Source organism: Macaca thibetana, chromosome 17, assembly GCF_024542745.1.
Source record: "Macaca thibetana thibetana isolate TM-01 chromosome 17, ASM2454274v1, whole genome shotgun sequence".
NCBI lineage: Eukaryota > Metazoa > Chordata > Mammalia > Primates > Cercopithecidae > Macaca > Macaca thibetana.
Window position 1 is genome coordinate 20,064,901 of NC_065594.1, and position 18,939 is coordinate 20,083,839.

The 18,939-nt window shown below is 37.1% G+C and overlaps 1 protein-coding gene across 2 annotated transcripts in view; it reads left to right on the forward strand.

Moving 5' to 3' along the window:
* The window catches only part of NAA16 (N-alpha-acetyltransferase 16, NatA auxiliary subunit), a 66,915-nt gene extending 55,468 nt beyond the window's left edge, over nucleotides 1-11,447 (forward strand). For both annotated transcript variants that reach the window (XM_050766112.1, XM_050766113.1), the window contains 7 exons: nucleotides 1,799-2,012; nucleotides 3,446-3,639; nucleotides 6,612-6,720; nucleotides 7,147-7,245; nucleotides 8,020-8,163; nucleotides 9,133-9,230; nucleotides 9,838-11,447. In XM_050766112.1, the coding sequence (XP_050622069.1) occupies nucleotides 1,799-2,012; nucleotides 3,446-3,639; nucleotides 6,612-6,720; nucleotides 7,147-7,245; nucleotides 8,020-8,163; nucleotides 9,133-9,230; nucleotides 9,838-10,035 (1,056 nt within the window). In that variant the 3' untranslated portion in view covers nucleotides 10,036-11,447. The remainder of the gene's footprint in view (nucleotides 1-1,798; nucleotides 2,013-3,445; nucleotides 3,640-6,611; nucleotides 6,721-7,146; nucleotides 7,246-8,019; nucleotides 8,164-9,132; nucleotides 9,231-9,837) is intronic.
* Nucleotides 11,448-18,939: the final 7,492 nt, after the last annotated feature.

Here is an 18,939-nt window from a genome sequence, read left to right on the forward strand (position 1 = left end):
CAATGCTTTCAGTGGAAAAACTGAGAGAACCTCTGGCAAACTAGGATAAGTTGGTCACCCAATTTATGGAAGACATTAACTGGAGAGAGGCAGCCTATGGGCTGTTACTGATAAAGAGGTGGCTTAAATATTTGTGGTTACATACGGCCCCCTCCAAGACTTGACTTAAAATCTGTATTAATGCTGCTAGGAATATCTCTTGAAGTTTGTCATCTGCCTTTTTCAGATGTTTCTCAACCTAAAAGAATGTCCTGTAATCTCTTAGATGTTTTCATCTGATTATGTGTTCCAGGACTTTAGCGCCGCCTTTTTTCTTTAGTTAACTGTATTGAATTTTTAAAATATTCTTGTGCTAGTTATAACTTGATTTACATTAAGAGAAACCACTAACAACTTTATGAAATATGTAATCCATTGATTTTAAAAAAAAGTTCATGTTAATATTTATGATTTCATTTTATTGGTGGGAAAGATGCAGTTTTCAAATATAACATCATTAAAGCGTGGCTTTTTAGTCATAAACTAATGTGAAATGTTCACTTTTTCTGTTTCTTGCCCTCCATACTGTGTATTTTTATTCTTGTTATAATTTTTCTCTTAAAGTCTCAGGTACTTAATGTAATTCTGTATATAGTGTGTTTCTAATTACCAAGATAATTATCAGATGATTATGGATAATTACTAATGTGTCCTCTGCACAGTGACTTAACTATCCCCAGGACAGAGGGAACATGAACTAGTAGGAAAGCTTGATCTATATTGGTGTATTAAATCACTCATTTTTCTATATGATTTTGGAAAAACTAAAGTATAAAAAAAGAAGTCAGAGATGGAAATGCATGCAAGGGAAACAGTACAAGTGTAAGATTGTTTTGTTGGGGGAGGGGCAGGGGGTTAGTATTCACCTTTCATGGAAGGGATTAGTTCTGAACCTCTTTTGGCCATGGATCCATTGGAAATTGGATGAAAGCTTTTGAGCTCTCTCCTTAGGAAGAAGTTTTTATACTTGTTTATATATAGATTCCAGTTTCAGAACTTCTGCTAAAATGGAATGTGGGTAGTTAATGGGAGCTTATTGAGTAAGAGAAAACCATCAAGTTCTCTATTTATGTAACAGTTTACTGTTGAAAATGAACTTTAAAATACATTATTTGATCCTTTTAACAACCTTAAGAAATTGGCTGTATGGATTTCTTTATTCTTAACTTAGATTACATAATTAAGGGTCTAGGAAATTAAATGGCTAATTCAAGATCTCATCCCTAATAAGAAGCTTATCTCTTGAGTGGGCAAATACTGTGCTTATTAAATGTCTGCTATGTATTAGGCCCTGTGGCAGGCAGTGGGTAAGGATTGCCCTTGAAAAGCGTAGAGTTGAGTAGATTTGTAAATATTTAGTGTGAACCTACACATATTTAGTCTTCATTTAGAGCTCTGTTTAACTGTGCCATGCTGGTTTTTAGGGAATATGGAGGAAGAGTATTTCATTAAAACTAAAACATTAATATATACTAATTTTCAGGTTAAAAAAATAACCTGATCTTTTGACTTATATAGAAGTTGAGTATCATCACAAAACATGATTTGTAGGGAATGGGCATGGTTTGTAGGAAGAGAAAGTTCAAGTCGAATGCAAAAAAAAATTCATATCCTTTATAGTGTTAAACATTGGAGAGGGCAGCTAAGTGAAAATTGTGACTGTTTAAATTGTTTTTTGGGCTTTTTACAATTTTTTTTTCACAAGGTAGACATTATTGACATAAATGTAAAGGTTAATTTTGTGATTTTTGTTTTTAAGCATTTTTTTGAGATAACCGATGACCAATTCGACTTCCATACATACTGCATGAGAAAGATGACCCTTCGTGCCTATGTTGACCTTTTGAGATTAGAAGATATACTCAGAAGACATGCCTTTTATTTCAAGGCTGCTAGATCAGCGATTGAAATATACTTGAAATTGTATGATAATCCCTTAACCAATGAAAGCAAACAACAAGAAATAAACTCAGGTAACTGAATAGGAACTTAAAAGATTTTAAAAGGACACTAAATTTCAGAATGCCATTAGCATACACAACACATAGAAAAATATTAATATATTGTCTTTGGAGTTGAAGACAAACATTAGATAAGTCATATGCCAAAAAACAAAAATGTTGCGGAGAGAGTTGAAAAAAGTGGGATGATATTTTGTAGCTGATGCTTCTAAATTAGTTTAATGGAATAACTTAGAATTCTTTTTGTTTTTATTGTCTGAAAGACCAATTTAGGAACTGGGTGTGGTGGTTCACACCTGTTATCACAGCACTTTGGGAGGCCAAGGCAGGCAGATCATTTGACGCCAGGAGTTCAAGACCAGTCTGGGCAACATAGCGTTACCCCTGTCGCTACAACAATTTTAAAAAGACAAGTTTAGGAAACATAGATATGTCTGTGAACTAGTTTTTTTCTTTCTTTTTTAAAAAATTGTAACTGAAAATAGCTTTGAGCTCTTTCGGGAAAAATATATAATCTTAAAATTTCTAGTACCTACTTTATTAAAAATAATATCAGAATATCTGTACAGTGTTTTCACTAGAATGTTAATATCTAGGAATATTTGAGAAATAGCATGAAATGTGCCTAGATAACTATCTCAAATATTCCTAGGTATTCATTTCTAATATATAGTGTTTAGAGATCACAGGTGTTTTTATGTATTCTTACTTATTCTTGAAAGACTTGATACTGAAAAGGATAAAGTGATTTGCCTGGAGTCATGTATTGTGTAGGAGGCAGAAGTGGGCTACAATTGGTCAATTTTAGTTAATGCAACATTTACTGGCTATCCTTTGTGTGCCCAACTTTGTGCTAGTCACTGGGGATACACTTTCTAAAAACTTTTATATGGGTTGCCTCTGCGTCCCTCCTTGCCCAGCCAAAAAAACAGAAAAAAAAGTATACAACTGGCCCTCCATTTTTTTGGGTTCCACATGGGTGGATTCAATCAACCACAAATCAAAAATATGTTTTTTTAAATTGCATCTCCACTGAACATGTCCATACTTTTTTCTTGTCATTATTAATATTTCCTGAACAATGCAGTATAACAACTGTTTACATAGCATTTACATTATTTTAGGCATACCTATAGACCATAATATAATTTATGAAAAAGTGAAATCATTATATGCAACTTAAAGCAAAAGGAAGGTGAAAGATTTAAAAGCTGATCTAATTTAAAGTATACGGGAGGATGTGCATATGTTGTATGCAAAGACTGTGTCATTTTATATCACAGGCTTGTGTATCAGTGGATGTTTTGGGGTGGGGGGGGTTGGGGGTCCTGAACCAATTGCCCACTGATACCAAGGGACAACCATACTAACAGTATGTATTACAGAAGAATACGAGGAAAATGCAAACATTGACTCAGAATTTTTGTTCATTTGGATATTTATAGAAAACCTGTCAGCCAAAGAATTGAAGAAAATGCTTAGCAAGCAGAGAAGAGCCCAGAAAAAGGCTAAGCTAGAAGAAGAAAGAAAGCATGCAGAAAGAGAACGTCAACAGAAAAATCAAAAGAAAAAAAGAGATGAAGAAGAAGAAGAAGCCAGTGGCCTTAAGGAAGAACTTATACCTGAAAAATTAGAAAGGGTGAGATGGGTTTAATGTCTTTGTTATTTGGTAAAATTTATTTTATTTGGTTCTGTTCTGACAGTTAACATGATTTATTTAAATCTGTAAGAAGCCATTTGAAATATTTCAAGGTTTTAACAATAGCTGTCAATTATCTTTGAGTGACAATGTACAAATTTTGGCTAATGCAGGTTGTACATAGAATTGTAATGGTAGTAGGCAAAGTAATGGCCCTGCAAAGGTGTCTGTGTTCTGATCCCCCCAACCTGTGAATATGTAACCTTACATGGCAGGGGAGAATTAAGGTGGGGGATGGAATTTATGGTTGTAATGAATTGACCTCAAGATAGAGAGGGTAGCCTGGATTGTCCATGTGGTCCTAATATCATCAAAAGGGGCCTTAAAAGTTGAGGATGCTAGCAGCAGAGGTCAGAATGATGCAGTGTCAGGAGGACTCAACCTGCTGTTGAGTCCTTTGCTGGTTTTGAAGATGGAAGGAGGGTGCCACAAGCTTAAGGAATGTGGGCAGTCTAGAGAAGCTAAAAAAGGCATTGAACGGATTCCCGTTTCAAGTCTCCAAAGAGAATGCAGTCCTGCTGACACCTTGATTGTAAGCCCAGTGAGACCCATGTTGGAATTTTAACCTATAAGAACTATAACATAGTAAGTTGTTTTAAGTCACTAAATATTTGGTAATTTGTTACAGCAGCAGTACAATTGTCCATTACATATGGAATCATTTTACCTTATATGTCTTATTAGAAATGTTTTAGCTACAAAGAGATAGTACCTCCAGGATTTTCTCAAGTGTTAATAGTTGTTTTGAGATCAGATTTAAGGAAGTGTTTAGTTTTTTGGTTTATTCACTGTAAGTCTAATACAGTTGACCTTTGAACAACATAGGTTTGAACTTCGAGGGTCCAGCAAAGGACGGTTTGATAACTTTAGAAAGATGTTTGGCTTAAAAAATGTCCAGATAACATAACAATCAACTTCTCACCAAGAGCCAGCAGGGAAGTTTCAGATGCTATTGAGAAAATCCTTGAGGGGAAGGAGTATCTGCCTGAACAGATTTTTAATGTAGACAAAAAGTGCTCTATAACAGGGAAAAATAAAAGCCACAAAGGACATCTATTAGTAAGGAAAATAAGCGAACACCAGGATTTAAGGCAGGAAGGGATAAGCTAACTCTACCATTTTGTGCAAATGCAGTTGGGATTATGACCATGGCTGGCCTTATCTATAAAGCTACTAACCCCTGAGCCTTGAAGGGAAAAGATAATAGCTGTCAGTCTTTTGGTTTTACAACAAGAAGGCCTGGACAGTGAGAACCCTTTTTCTGGATTGGTTCCATTAATGCTTTTTGTCTCTGAAGTGAGGAAGTACCTTGCCAGTAACGGACTGCCTTTTAAAGTTCTTTTGATAACTGGACAGAACCCCTGGCCATCCAGAACCTCATGAGTTCAACTCCAAAAGTGTATAAGTGGCCTACCTGACCCCAAACATGTCTCTAATTCCGCCTCTAGATTAGATTGGGGGGTCATAAGGACCTTTAAGACTCATTATGTCTGGTACTCTGTGGAAAGGATTTTCAGCGCTATGGAGGAGAACGCCAGTAGAACATTATGAAAGTCTGGAAGGATGACATCATTGAGGATGCCGTCATTTTTAACAGATAAAGCATTGAAAGCCATCAAACCTGAAACAATAAGTCCCTGCTGGTGTCCAGATGTTGTATACAACTTCACAGGATTTATGACAGAACCAATCAAAGAAATCATAAAAGAGATTGTGGATATGGCAAACAAAAAAAGTGGAGATGGCGGTAAAGGGCTTCAAGATTAGGAAACCTGGAGAAATTCAAGAGCTAATAAATGCCACCACAGAGGAGTTAATAGAAGGCAACTTGATGGAGATGAGTGCTTCCAAACTATTGCCAGATGCTGAGGAAGAAGACATAGAAGCAGTAGTGCCGGAAAACAGACGGACATTAGATATTCTGGCAGAAGAGTTCCGATTATTCAAGACTATTTTTGACTTTTATGACATGGACCCTTCTATGATACAGGCATTGAAACCAAAGCAAACAGTGGAAAGATTGGTACATCTTTGTACATTTGGCACATTGACACACATCTGTTAGCATTTGAAACATTTTTAAATAAATAAAAAAGCAAAAAAGAAATTATAGTGTACTTCCATAAAGTTAGATGGAATGTGCCTGCCTCTTCTGCTTCCCTTTCTACCTCCTACATCCCGCCATCCTTGAGGTAGCAAAACCAGCCCCTCCTCTTCAGCCTACTCAACATGAAGACAAGGATAATGATCCACTTCCACTTAATGAGTAGCAAATATATTTTCTCTTCCTTATGACTTTCTTAATAACATTTTATTTTCTATATCTTACTTTATTGTAAGAATACAGTATATAATATATCATATACCATATGTGTTAATCAGCTGTTCATGTTATTGGTAAGGCTTCCAGTCAACAATAGGCTATTAGTAGTGAAGTTGGGAGAGTCAGAAGTTACACACAGATTTTCAACTGCATGGGGGAGGGTCAGCTCCCCTAATGCTCTTGTTGTTCATGGGTCAACTATATTATAAGCATTTTAAATTTTATTAACGTCTCTTTACTATTTGATGCCATTTTATTTGTCTCCTTACTTTAGATATGTATAGTATATAAGGGACTGTCAGTACATGATGTACCATCTCTTTAAGTCTGTGGAATAACTTTATGTATTTTTTTGTTTTAGTAAAATTATCTTGATTTTGTAGCCAGAAAAAAAGCTATTTCTGTTTTGAAAAGTATTGATTGTATACTTTGAATTTATTTACAGATGATTTTTAAATGTTTTCTTGTTTTTTAGTTTTATAAAGAAAGCCATCTAAATTACTTTAGACATATGTTAATATAAAATTTTAGGGGAAATTTGACTTGTGCTGATGTTTTTTAAGTAATTTTCCTTTCTGTTTCAAAATAGGTAGAAAATCCATTAGAGGAAGCCGTTAAGTTCCTTATACCTCTTAAGAACCTTGTTGCTGATAACATTGACACTCATCTGTTAGCATTTGAAATATATTTTAGAAAAGGTAATAAATAGTTTGAATTCAGTTTTTAATCTTTAATTATACTTGTGACCATATTCAGTGTAATCTTTGTCAGTTAGTTCTATTTTTGTTTCTTAGATTTCCATTTCAGCCTTCTACAAAGGCTCTTTTCCTTGGCTACTCAATACTTAAGTGGGTAATAAATTAGAATAGTACTATCAAATCCAGTGTAAGAATAGTTTGAACAATCATACAAATTGTCTACCTGAAGCAATTTTTTATGATTTTTCAAGCTTTTCTTTAGAAAGCCATAGTTGACTTTGATAGCCAGAGTCAACTTTAAATTTTGCTTAAGAGTGTTATAAAAAAGGTAGCATTTTGTTATTGGACTTAAGTGAGACTAAAATAAACTGAGGAAAATAACATGTAAGTATTAATGCTATTACTTTTGTATTTTTTCTGACACAGGCAAGTTTCTGTTAATGCTGCAGTCTGTCAAACGAGCTTTTGCCATTAACAGTAATAACCCGTGGTTACATGAATGTTTAATTAGATTTTCTAAATCTGGTAAGTATAAAAAAGGCCCATATTTACATTTATGATTTATATCATTTCTAAGGGGAGGCAATTGTTAAATCACTGTTGATCTGATAAAATATTTGATAACCCTCTCTTTGTGAAGTAAAAAGCCCTGATTTGTATTTTCATGATACACATACTCTGATCATGGCCCGAGCTGTCAATGGGATGCTACTGAGAGAAGCAAATATAAGTTGTTTTACATTAAGCTGGTGGACATTAAAGAGATTTGCAATAACATAAAGCAAAATAAATAATAATTTACATAGTTAAATGAACATGTGTCTATAAAATAGACATGTTACCAGGAGATGGTAGAAATGAGTGCATTTGCTAGGATGTATTTATATTCCAAAGGAACAATAATTTTACTATGTAAAATCAAGTTTAATAATAAAGGGTTTTTGTTGTTGTTGTTTTTGAGACAGTGGAGTGCAATGGCATGATCTTGGCTCACTGCAACCTCCACCTCCCGGGTTCAAGCGATTCTCCTGACTCAGCCTCTTGAGTAGCTGGGACTACAGGCGCGTACCACCATGCCTGGCTAATTTTTTTGTTGTTAGTAGAGATGAGGTTTCACCATGTTGGCCAGGCAGGTCTCAAACTCCTGACGTCAAGTGATTCGCCCACCTCAGCCTCCCAAAGTGCTGGGATTACAGGTGTGAGCCACCGCGCCCGGCCATAAAGGGTTTTCAATAGGTTTTTTTTTTCCCCCGAAGGACAGATCAAAAACAAAAAATCCAAATGTTTTTGTTTTTATAGTGTCTAATCATAGTAATCTTCCAGACATTGTGAGCCAAGTTCTATCTCAAGAAATGCAGAAAATATTTGTCAACAAGGATTTGGAAAGTTTTAATGAGGATTTTCTGAAACATAATGCTACCTCTCTTCAGCATCTACTTTCAGGTTTGTATGTAGCCCCCAGGGTTAAAATGCCTATGGAAAAAGCGAACAAAGAGAAAGTTTTGACACCCCCAAAATTTAAAGCAAATGAACAGTACTTACTGTAAGTATGGGGAGAGAAATGTGGACAAATTTAATGTTATGTTCAATAATAGGGGAAACAGTGATGGATTCATAGGATGTAATATCAGATTTAAAGTGATGTTTATTTAAAGGGTTTGTAATAATGGGCAAATACTTTCATAGTACATGTGCAGGATTGAACATACAATGTAATCTCAACTGTACATGGGAAAAAGGCTGAAAGGAAGTGTCTGCGAAAGCTTTAATGTTGATTTGGGGTGTGTGGTTATGAATGATTTCTTTTTTCTTTTCTTTTTTTTTTTTTGAAATGGAGCCTCACTCTGTCACCCAAGCTGGAGTATATTTTTTCTTCTAATTTATAGGAGAAATATAAACTGTGTTTTATTTTTTAAAATTTTACTTTGTTTTTGAATATGCAAACATTTTCCTGTTTTCCCCACCCCCACTCTCCTCCTCTGTGACAGTAATTCCTTAGATGTTTTATTTTAGAATATCTTTTTTCATAGTTTTGGCTAAAATACTGATTGATACCACAGGGCAGTCCATATTTACATTTTGAATTTTATTTCTAAGGGAAGGAAGTTGTTAAATCACTGTTCATCTGATAGATGTTTAATAACCATCTTTTTGTGAAGGGAAAAGCTCTGATTTGTAGTGTATTTTCATGATATAAATACTCTGATCATGGCCTAAGCTATCAATGGGATGCTACTAAATAGGAGGTAGGAAAGAAATGTCACACTTGGCTCTCATGAGCTGGTAGGAGCCAGCTCCAGCTTACCACTGTTTAAACACTTAAAACCATATTTTAAGTCACTGGCCACTTGATACCACATAAAATGTAAAGTATAGGTGTTTAATTCATTTTGAAATGCCTTGGTATTTCAGGTGCTAAAATGATGTATTTTCTGGACAAGTCAAGGCAAGAGAAAGCAATTGCTATAGCCACTAGACTGGATGAAACTATAAAAGATAAAAATGTAAAGGTAAGATTTTTTCATTGGCTGATTTATGCTTACACTGTGGTCTAACAAAACGTGTCTTTATAGCATAATTCTTAAGTAAGCCTTCAGAGTTATACCTGGATGTTCAGAGTTATGCCTGGATGTGTAACCTTAGGCAAGTTATGTCTCTTAGCTCTATCAGTTATGAGATGTGTAACTTTAGGCAAGTTATGTCTCTTAGCTTCTTTTTCCTCATTTTTAAGATGAGGGTGAAAATACTACTGCTCTCACAGAATCCATGTAAGAGTTAACTGAAATAATAAAACGTGAAGTGCTTATTATGCCTGGCACGTTGTTAAGTACTCAGTAAATGTGAGCTATTGTTAGTAAAGGACACTTTGATTTTTAGTGATCACAGTTTTAAAAGGTTCTGTTTTTCAGTTATTGGAATTTTACTGCCTTTTTCAGGGTTGATTTTTTAATGTGCCTTTTTTGAGGTGATCGCTTGCTGTGTAGATTGCAAGGCATTATTTTAGACTGGGGCAGCTTTTCTCAGTTTGATTAACACATTGCATCTTTTGATTAAAGTGGTTATTAATTGCGAGCTTATTATTTTTAAATAATTTGTGTTTTCCCTTTGTTTCACTAGACATTAATAAAGGTTTCTGAAGCACTGCTTGATGGCAGCTTTGGGAACTGTAGTTCCCAATATGAAGAATATAGGATGGCCTGTCATAACCTGCTTCCTTTTACATCTGCCTTCTTGCCTGCTGTGAATGAAGTTGACAGTCCTAATGTGGCACTGAACCATACAGCTAATTATGATGTCTTGGCAAATGAAATTTGAAATCTCCTAGAAAGTAGACTCCTATAGACTCAAAGCTGAATTGAGATCAGGGTTTCTTTTCCAGGGTGCATTTTAATACATGTATGAAATGAAATATTTGGTTAGGATTTTTAAATGGCATATTCTGTAAGCTTATTTTATTCTTTACCTGACCTGCCAATTTACACAACCATCTGTTAAAATTACCTGTTTGTTCTTACACAGTTTTGTGGTAGCTGTCGCTTCTATATGATAATTTCTTACTAAGCTAAGTTGTATACAACCCCACTGTATTATTTTCTTTAGATTCTGATTTCAGGATCTGTGCTTTGATTCCTCATCTGTTTGTTTTATTATTTGCTTGCTTTTTAATTAAAGTGCATCAGTTTTAAAGTGTTAACTATATGTTAAAAACAATATGGAGGCTGGCTCACACCTGTAATCCCAGCACTTTGGGAGGCCCAGATCGGCGGATCACCTGAGGTCAGAAGATCGAGATCAGCCTGGCCAACATGGTGAAACCCCTTCTCTGCTGAAACTACAAAAATTTAGCCAGACGTGGTGGCACGCACCTGTAATCCCAGCTACTCAGGAGCTGAGGCGGGAGAATCGCTTGAACCTGGGAGGTGGAGGTTGCAGTGAGCCGAGATCACGCCACTGCACTCCAGCATGGGCAACAGAGCAAGACTCCATCTCATAAAAAAGGAATTCTTCTTGGCAGATACTGAAGTTTATTTTAAAATTTAATTCGCCCTTTTTTTCATTGTAATATTTCGTGGTTTACTATTTCCTTTGTAGTATTCATAAAAATTGTATTTTCTGGTTGAATAGGGGTACTCTAGTTTTATGTAGATGATTTCAGAATGTGAAGGCTGTTTTGCCTGTCAGTCATGGAAATTCACTGGTAAAATTGTTGCATCTCTCTCCCAGTCTTAAAAGCCCACAGGCAAGAATTAATGCTTTCTTAACTAAGTTACTTCAGTGTTAACAAGTAGCTTATACTGAGGTATGCTTCAGGGGAGCATTATAGGGCAGAAAACAAATTAAAATGAAACATTCTTATAGCCATGCATTGACCATTAAATGCATTTTTATATCTCAGCAGAATGAGATTTGAAACTCATTAGTTTAACTATTAAAACATAGTGTTGTTAAACAGTATTTTTGGGGGGGATGGGTGAATAGCTTTTTGTTCTATCTTGTACAGAAAACAGTAATGGAATCACTTATGTTCAGAACCTTGTAAATATGTCTGTAATATTAATGCTTCCCTTTATTAAGACAAATATACATTCAAAAAGGGAGATTTTATTTAGACACACGTTTTCTTTCACCCTAATCTATTTAGATTAATACTTTTTGCGACAGGAAAAACTCACTGTAAAATAATGCCAACGTAGATAATGCTATAATAAATTATTTTGTACACAGTTGCTTATTTATGTTTATGTTTGTGTTTTGTTACTGCTTCACACTACCAATATTTTCTGCAAAATATTCTTCGAGGAAGTAAAAACTTAATCACCTTAATCTTTTCAAGTTTTATAAAAAATGTAATTCTCAGTAACCACCTACCCAGTATATTTTTGTGCTGCAGTAGCTTGTCATTTAGTATTTTAATAATTTTGTAACTACAGATGATCATTGGCTTAGGATGGTGTAAGATTTTTCAACTCTACCATGGTGTGAAAGTGATATGCTTCAGTAGAAACGGTACTTCGAGTTTTGAATTTTGGTCTTTTCCTGGGCTGGTGATATACAATACAGTACTTTTACATAAGATACTCAGTATTTTATTATAAAATTGGCTTTGCGTTAGATGATTTTGTCCAATTGTAGGCTAATGTAAGTGTTCTAAGCACATTTAAGGTAGGCGAGGTTAAGCTATGATGTTTAGCAGGTTAGGTATATTAAATGCATTTTTGATTTATGAAATTGTCAACTCACAACAGGTTTATTGAGACATAACCCTAGCCTAAGTCGAGGAACATCTGTAGTTCATCTTTGTCAGAAGTATCCTGACACATACATAATTCATGTTACTTTCAGCAAAATGACATTTGCATAAAATATGTCACTCATAATGTGGAAATTGTGCTTTCAGCGACAGCCTTTTAAAAAGTATTTCATTGGAGCCATTTAGAGTTTGAGAGTTCTGGGGCAGATGCAGTTGAGATGTGAGTAGTAAAATTTGAGGTACACATATGGGAGGCAAGGTAAAGGGATATGGAAATTAGTGAAAACAGTGTATTGGTCAGTATATACTGATTCTGTTCTTCCTGTCTGCGTTCTACTTCGAGTATAAAATAAACATCATAAACCTGGGGCATGGGCAGGAATCTTCGTTAGGATGAGGAAGGCAGGATGTGTCGTGTCTCTCCACCCTCTACCATCACCATTCCCCCAACCTTGGGAGAGGCCTTTTTAGTCTCCAGAAAGTTAAAGGAGAATAGGCCAGCCCCAAAGGAGAAGTCTTTAGTCTCACAAGAAAAACGTTTGTTCCAGGTGATCCAGTCAAGTTTACCAGAACAGGTAGGAAAAGGCACAAAGATTCCAGGCATAGGGTGATAATTTAAGAATTTGGCCTCAGGTTTTCTGTGATTTGTTTCTTGAGGAACTGAATGAATGTAATGGGCAGAAGTCTACAGAGTCAAGAGCCATAGTAGATCTTGGATTGAGTTGTTAGCTAGAACAAGGGCCAGCAGACTTTCAGTAAGGGACCAGGCAGTAAATAGGCTTTGAAGGCCTCATACTGGTCTCTCACAATTCAACTCTGCTGTTGTACTGTAAAAGCAGCCTAGCCAGAACTAATGGGTGTGACTGTGTACCAATACAATTTTACTTAGAAACATAAGCTATGGGCCAGATTTGACTTTCAGGCTAGGCTGTAGTTTGTGGACCCTAAAGCTACAAAAGTTTCTGCAAAGTGAAATATTAGAAATACCTGTGAATTCAATTTTTTTCCTGCCTAAAGCCAGGATGACTTTTATGTAGATATTGTAATCCAAGTATCTTGACACTTTGCTAGGTGATAGGACTCTCCTTTTGTTCAGTATGTTCATCCTAACAGTGTCTTTCATGTGCAAGCTACTTTTCTATAAGTTAAGGATTACAGGTGTTTTGCTGAGTGCCTTTTACATGCCAGGCAGTTTCCTATATGTCGAGGATAACTGAAAAATTCGACAAAATCACTGGAATTACTCACATTCTAGTAAATTGTGATAAGAAGGAAAGAATCATTCAGTCTGTATTTGTTGAGTACTTATATTTCAGACACTGTTCTAGGTATGACAGATACAGTAATGAAGAAAATTAGGTCCTTATTCTCCTGGGGTTTATATTTCCAGTTGGGTGAGAGATGGAAACAAATACATAATATCAAGCAGTGATCATTTCTGTGAAGATAAGTCAGAGTATGAGTATAGATAGTAACATGGTTAAAGTGAAATTCAAGAATATCAAAAGTCTAAAAACATAACAGAAGAAGATTACTCTCTAAGAGAATCAGTGACATCAGATTTCTCTAAAGCACTGAACGTAAGGAAATGGAAGGTTTTAGGCTGGGAGCGGTGGCTCACACTTGTAATCCCAGCACTTAGGGAGGCTGAGGCCGGCAGATCACCTGAGGTTGGGGGTTTGAGACCAGCCTGATCAACACGGAGAAAGCCCGTCTCTACTGAAAATACAAAAAATTAGCCAGGCGTGGTGGCACAGGCCTGTAATCCCAGCTACTCGGGAGGCTGCAGCAGGAGAATCACTTGAACCCAGGAGGCGGAGGTTGTGGTGAGCCGAGATTGCACTATTGCAATCCAGCCTGGGCAACAAGAGTGAAAATCCATCTCAAAAAAAAAAAAAAAAAGAAAATGGAAGGTTTTTAAAAAGCATTGAAGAAAAATAACTGAGTTTTAGATTTAAATCCAATTAAATTAGCTTTAGACTGTGACAACACGTTAAAAATACTCATGCATATGAATTTCAGAAGATGTAACATACCAAGATCTTCATGGAAAATACTTTTGGAGCAATGTTAAATACAACAAATAGAAAATAAGATGGCAAAAAATCTGATGTAGCACTAGTTACAATAAACGTTGATTAGACGTTAGCCAATTAAGACTCAGATTCTCAAGCTGTATTAAAAGTTCTTTACAAGATGCATACTTGAAAGCAAAAATTGAGATAAAAGACTGGCAACACAAGGCTGATATGAACTAGAATAAAGTTGAGGTAATAGTCCAAATAGAATTTAATGCAAAATATGACACATTATACATTGGTTTTAAAAAATAAAACAAAAACAAAAAGATACAAACCATCATTAACTTACATGCACTTGCAACCTCAAAGTATATCAAGCACCAGCCTGGGCAACATAGCAAGATCTAATCCCAGCTACTTGGGAGGCTGAGATTGGAGGATCACTTGAGCTTACAAGGTTGAAACTGCATGAGTTGTGATCGTGCCACTGCACTCCAACCTGGGTGACAGAATGAGACCATGTTTCACAAAGTTAAGTATATCAAGCAAAAACAGACAACTGAAGACAAAAATAGAAATGCCAACAATGTAGTTGAGGATCGTAATACGCCCCTTTCCCTCTCAACTGGAAGATAAAGCAGACAACGAAAAAGCAGAGTAGAGTTGCTGAAGGTACAATTAGCTTGAGCTAGTATTTATACAGAAGTCTACACAAGCTGGGTGTGGGCACACACACCTGGAGTCCCAGCTAGTAGGCTCATGGGGGAAGATTGCTTGAGCCCCAACAGTTCAAATCTAACAAGACCCCATCTCTTTAATAATTAAAAATAAAAATAATAAAATAAAACCTCTACACAAAATAGAGTGATTGAAAGAGTTTACTGTTTTTAAGTAGGATGGTCCAAGAAGGCCTGTCTAATGAAATGAAATTTGAACAGATATCTAAATGAAGCCAGCTTTGCAGATCAGATATTTAGGGGAAGAGTGTTCCAGAAGGACTAGGAGGGGCAAAGGTCTTGAGATGAGAATAGGTGACCTGGTGGCAATATTCAAATAGCTGCACATATTAAATGTATGCAATTTGTTAAGTTTGGACATATGCAAACACTGTGATGCCATCACCACAATCAAAGAAAGAGACACATGCAGCACCTCCCAAAGTTCCCTTGTGTCCTTTTTGTTGTGGTAACAACACAACATGAAGCGTTCTTAACACTTAAAAATTTGAAGTGCCTAATATAATATTGTTCACTGTAGGCACTATGTTGTTCGGCAGATCTCTAGAATTTATTCATCTATAGCATAAATGAAACTTTAACCCATTGAACAACTCCCCACTTCCCCTACTCCCAACCCGTGGCAACCATTGTATTCTCTGCTTCTACGAGCTTGGTTATTATAGATAACATCATGTAAGTGGAATGATGTAGAATTTGTCCTGTGACTGGCTTATTTCACTTAGAATAATGTCCTCCATGTTCATCCATGTTGGCATAAATGGCAGGACTTCATTCTTTTTTAAGGCTGATATTCCACATATTCTTCATTCATTTATCTGTTGATGCACCCTTGGGTTATTTCCATATCTACTATTGCACTGTGTCTTTTTTTTTTTTTTTTTTTTTTTTTTTTTTTTTTTTTTTTTTTTTTTTTTTTTTTTGAGATGCAGTCTCACTCTGTTGCCCAGGCTGGAGTGCAGTGGCACAATCTCGGCTCACTGCAAGCTCTACCTCCTGGGTTCACGCCATTCTCCTGCCTCAGCCTCCCGAGTAGCTGGGACTACAGGTGCCTGCCACCAGGCCTGGCTAATTTTTTTGTATTTTTTAGTAGAGATGGGGTTTCACCGTGTTCGCCAGGATGGTCTCGATCTCCTGACCTTGTGATCCTCCCACCTGGGCCTCCCAAAGGGCTGGGATTACAGACGTGAGCCACCACGCCTGGCCTGCAGTGTGTCTTTTTAAGTTCCTTAATAGGCAGGAGAAAGAAAACATTTGGACAGTAAATTTAAGTAACTAAGAAGCTTAGTATAAGAATTACAATGGATTTTAGCGCCTCCTGGCTCCTGTTCTCTGAGAGGATAGTCATGAGATCTGAGTTTTACTCTTGCAGATAGTCTCATTAACAGATTTGGTTAACATCTTGTTAAAGAAAATTATTTTAATCCCTGATGGTAGGAAAAGCCTACTAGCCCTTTCTTCTTTCCCAGAATGTGTAGATATTAGTTCTAGAACACAGGTGTCTGTTAATATTTTAGCAGCACTTTGTGACTTTACATCTGTAGGATAGCCGTTGTGGTAAGTGAAAGTTCTTTACCATAAAGTAGCTAAAGTGGCTTCACAGCCAGCCCCTGAGTGGCTTTGGCTCAATCTCAGCCTCTGGGAGTCTGTGAACCTACAGCCATATGATCAACCCACCCTGGAGCTTATTCAGGACTACTCCCCTATCCCTTATGCCCCACCCCCTACGTAAGATAGCCGTTGTGGTAAGTGAAAGTTCTTTACCTTAAAGTAGCTAAAGTGGCTTCACAGCCAGCCCCTGAGTGGCTTTGGCTCAATCTCAGCCTCTGGGAGTCTGTGAACCTACAGCCATATGATCAACCCACCCTGGAGCTTATTCAGGACTACTCCCCTATCCCTTATGCCCCACCCCCTACTCCTAATCCACCAGGGATCTGCAGGGATCATACTTTTGGCAGACCTGTAACCACCTGAGTTCCACTCAAGGCATAAGCGCCCTCTGGTTCTCTTTCCTCTCCCATCCTCTCATCCCCATCTGTTGTTTTCTCTTCCTTAGGTCAGCTCCTCTCTATACTCTTTCCTTGTGTTCTTTGCAATTTACCCTCTAAAAATATTCAACTGCATGACTTTGGCAGATGCAAATTCTTAATCTTCCTTGTACTAAATCTGTTTTCGCAGTTCCATACGTCTTCAATCTCTGCCTTCACCATTTCCCCTTATCTTTTAATTTTAACTGAAAATCATAACAGATCTCTACCCATTATGCAGCCCTTTCAAGTGGAGACTGTTTATTCTCTCACCATCTCCCTGGAAAGAGCATTCAGAGCATTTCACTCTCCACCATTTCTAGCCCATCACTCTTCACCATTGTACAAACAAATCCTTGCTTCTTTGAGGATAACACTATTGGGCTGTACTCTTGACAACTCTTTGTTGCTGTCATTTATACATCTCTCTGACTCACAGACTTTCCCTTCTCTCCAATCATGCCGAAATTCCAGGTGGTTTCGGCATCTGTTTGGTGCACCCACTCAATACTCTGGCCTCTCAGTTTCTTGATCTCCCGGGTGTCAATGCTTTTCATCTCCATCTATTTTAGTCTGTTTTCTCTTGCTGTAATGGAATACCACAGACTGGGTGATAGATAAGGAAATTATAATCTCACTTCCCATTTAAACAAAAAATAGAAGCCATCAGATTCAAATTCTTAATCTTTCCTGTACTAAATCTATAAACTTATTTCTGATGGCAGAATTTTTTCCTCCTTTCCTCTTGTCACATTTTTCTTCCCCAAAAGGGTAATTTTCCCTGTGTTCTGAATTTCTTTCCCTCAGGTCTTAGGGTACTTGATTTGATCACGTCCTGTACCATTTCAGTCTCTTCCTCTCTACTGGTTTCTTTCCACGAGCATTTTAAGCATGTTCAGAAAGGGCATCGTTTTTCAGCTTGTTTTCAAATCTTGCAAGGACCTATGGGTGCCCTGTGATGACCACTTACTTAGTTTGATTGTAAGTTCCATAAGGTCTCAAACCATGTCTGTTTTGAGTATGAATCACAGAGCTCAGCGCAAAATAAATATTCATAAATGTCATTGATCAACACTCACACTCACTAAGTATTTTCTCTGATCTCTTATTTGCCTTCACCATTGCCCTGTGAAAGAGGTCGTATTATCATCCCCATTTTCCATGACACTCAACTGATAGGATGTAAGCTTCTCCTAGGGCCACACAGTTTCTCAGTACAAAGCAGGATCCAAACCCACTCTTTCTAATTTTGAATTGAGTGTTCCTTCCTCTCTGTCAGATGCTCAGTAATCATGCCGTGTCTTACTCATTTTCCTGGTCTTGTGTGTGTTTAAAGTCTTGTTTCTTCAACAAGAGGTTCTCTAAAGGCAGGGTCCAGGCTAAGCTCACAGCAGGTGCTCATATTCTTTCCTTAGCTTTTATTTATACTTTTAAAAAATTTTCCAGTTAACACTTGGTTAGCATATGGTAATTGTTTTTCTGAATCTTTGAAGTGTGTGGTTAGTTCATTATTTCTCCACTGGAGGGCAAGCTTTCCAACTCAAATTTTACTTTTCTGATTTCTTGGGGATGAAAAGAAGGACCGTACATTGGCCAGAGTTGTTTTTTGTTTTAATTGTTTCAGGGAAATGAGATTGTTGCCGTGTGTTGGAAGTGTCTGTATTTCCTCCTTGTGTAATATATAGATTTCGGATCCAATATGTCCTGATCATTGCCTTCTGCAGAGGTTAAGCATCCCAGATACAGCCTTTGCTATGTGTAAAGCCCATGACCTGGCTGATGTGTCTGAGTGCAGTTTTGTGTGGGAGAGGGTCCTGATACGAGAGTGGAAAGAATGGGGACTGGTTGCAGGCAAGTCACAACTTCCCTGGTCCCCTATTCCTTGCCTGTAGCATGAGGAGGATTATCTAGGTAACAGCATCCCATGATTCTGGACCCTCAAACCAGAAGGCTCTGAGAGTCAAAGACTGTGTCAGACCCATTTTGGTTACGCCACAAGTCCCCTCCCTGCCACAGTTCACTCAGCCCTCAACACAGAACAGTCCTGTGACCAGATGTGCGGGTGTTTTCCACACACGAACCAATTCTCCAACACCAGCTGGGTGTCCTACAATTCAACTGAATCCTGACACTGTTTCCCTGAAGTCAGCATCCGACCCTGCAGGTGAAGGGCTCAGTCCCAC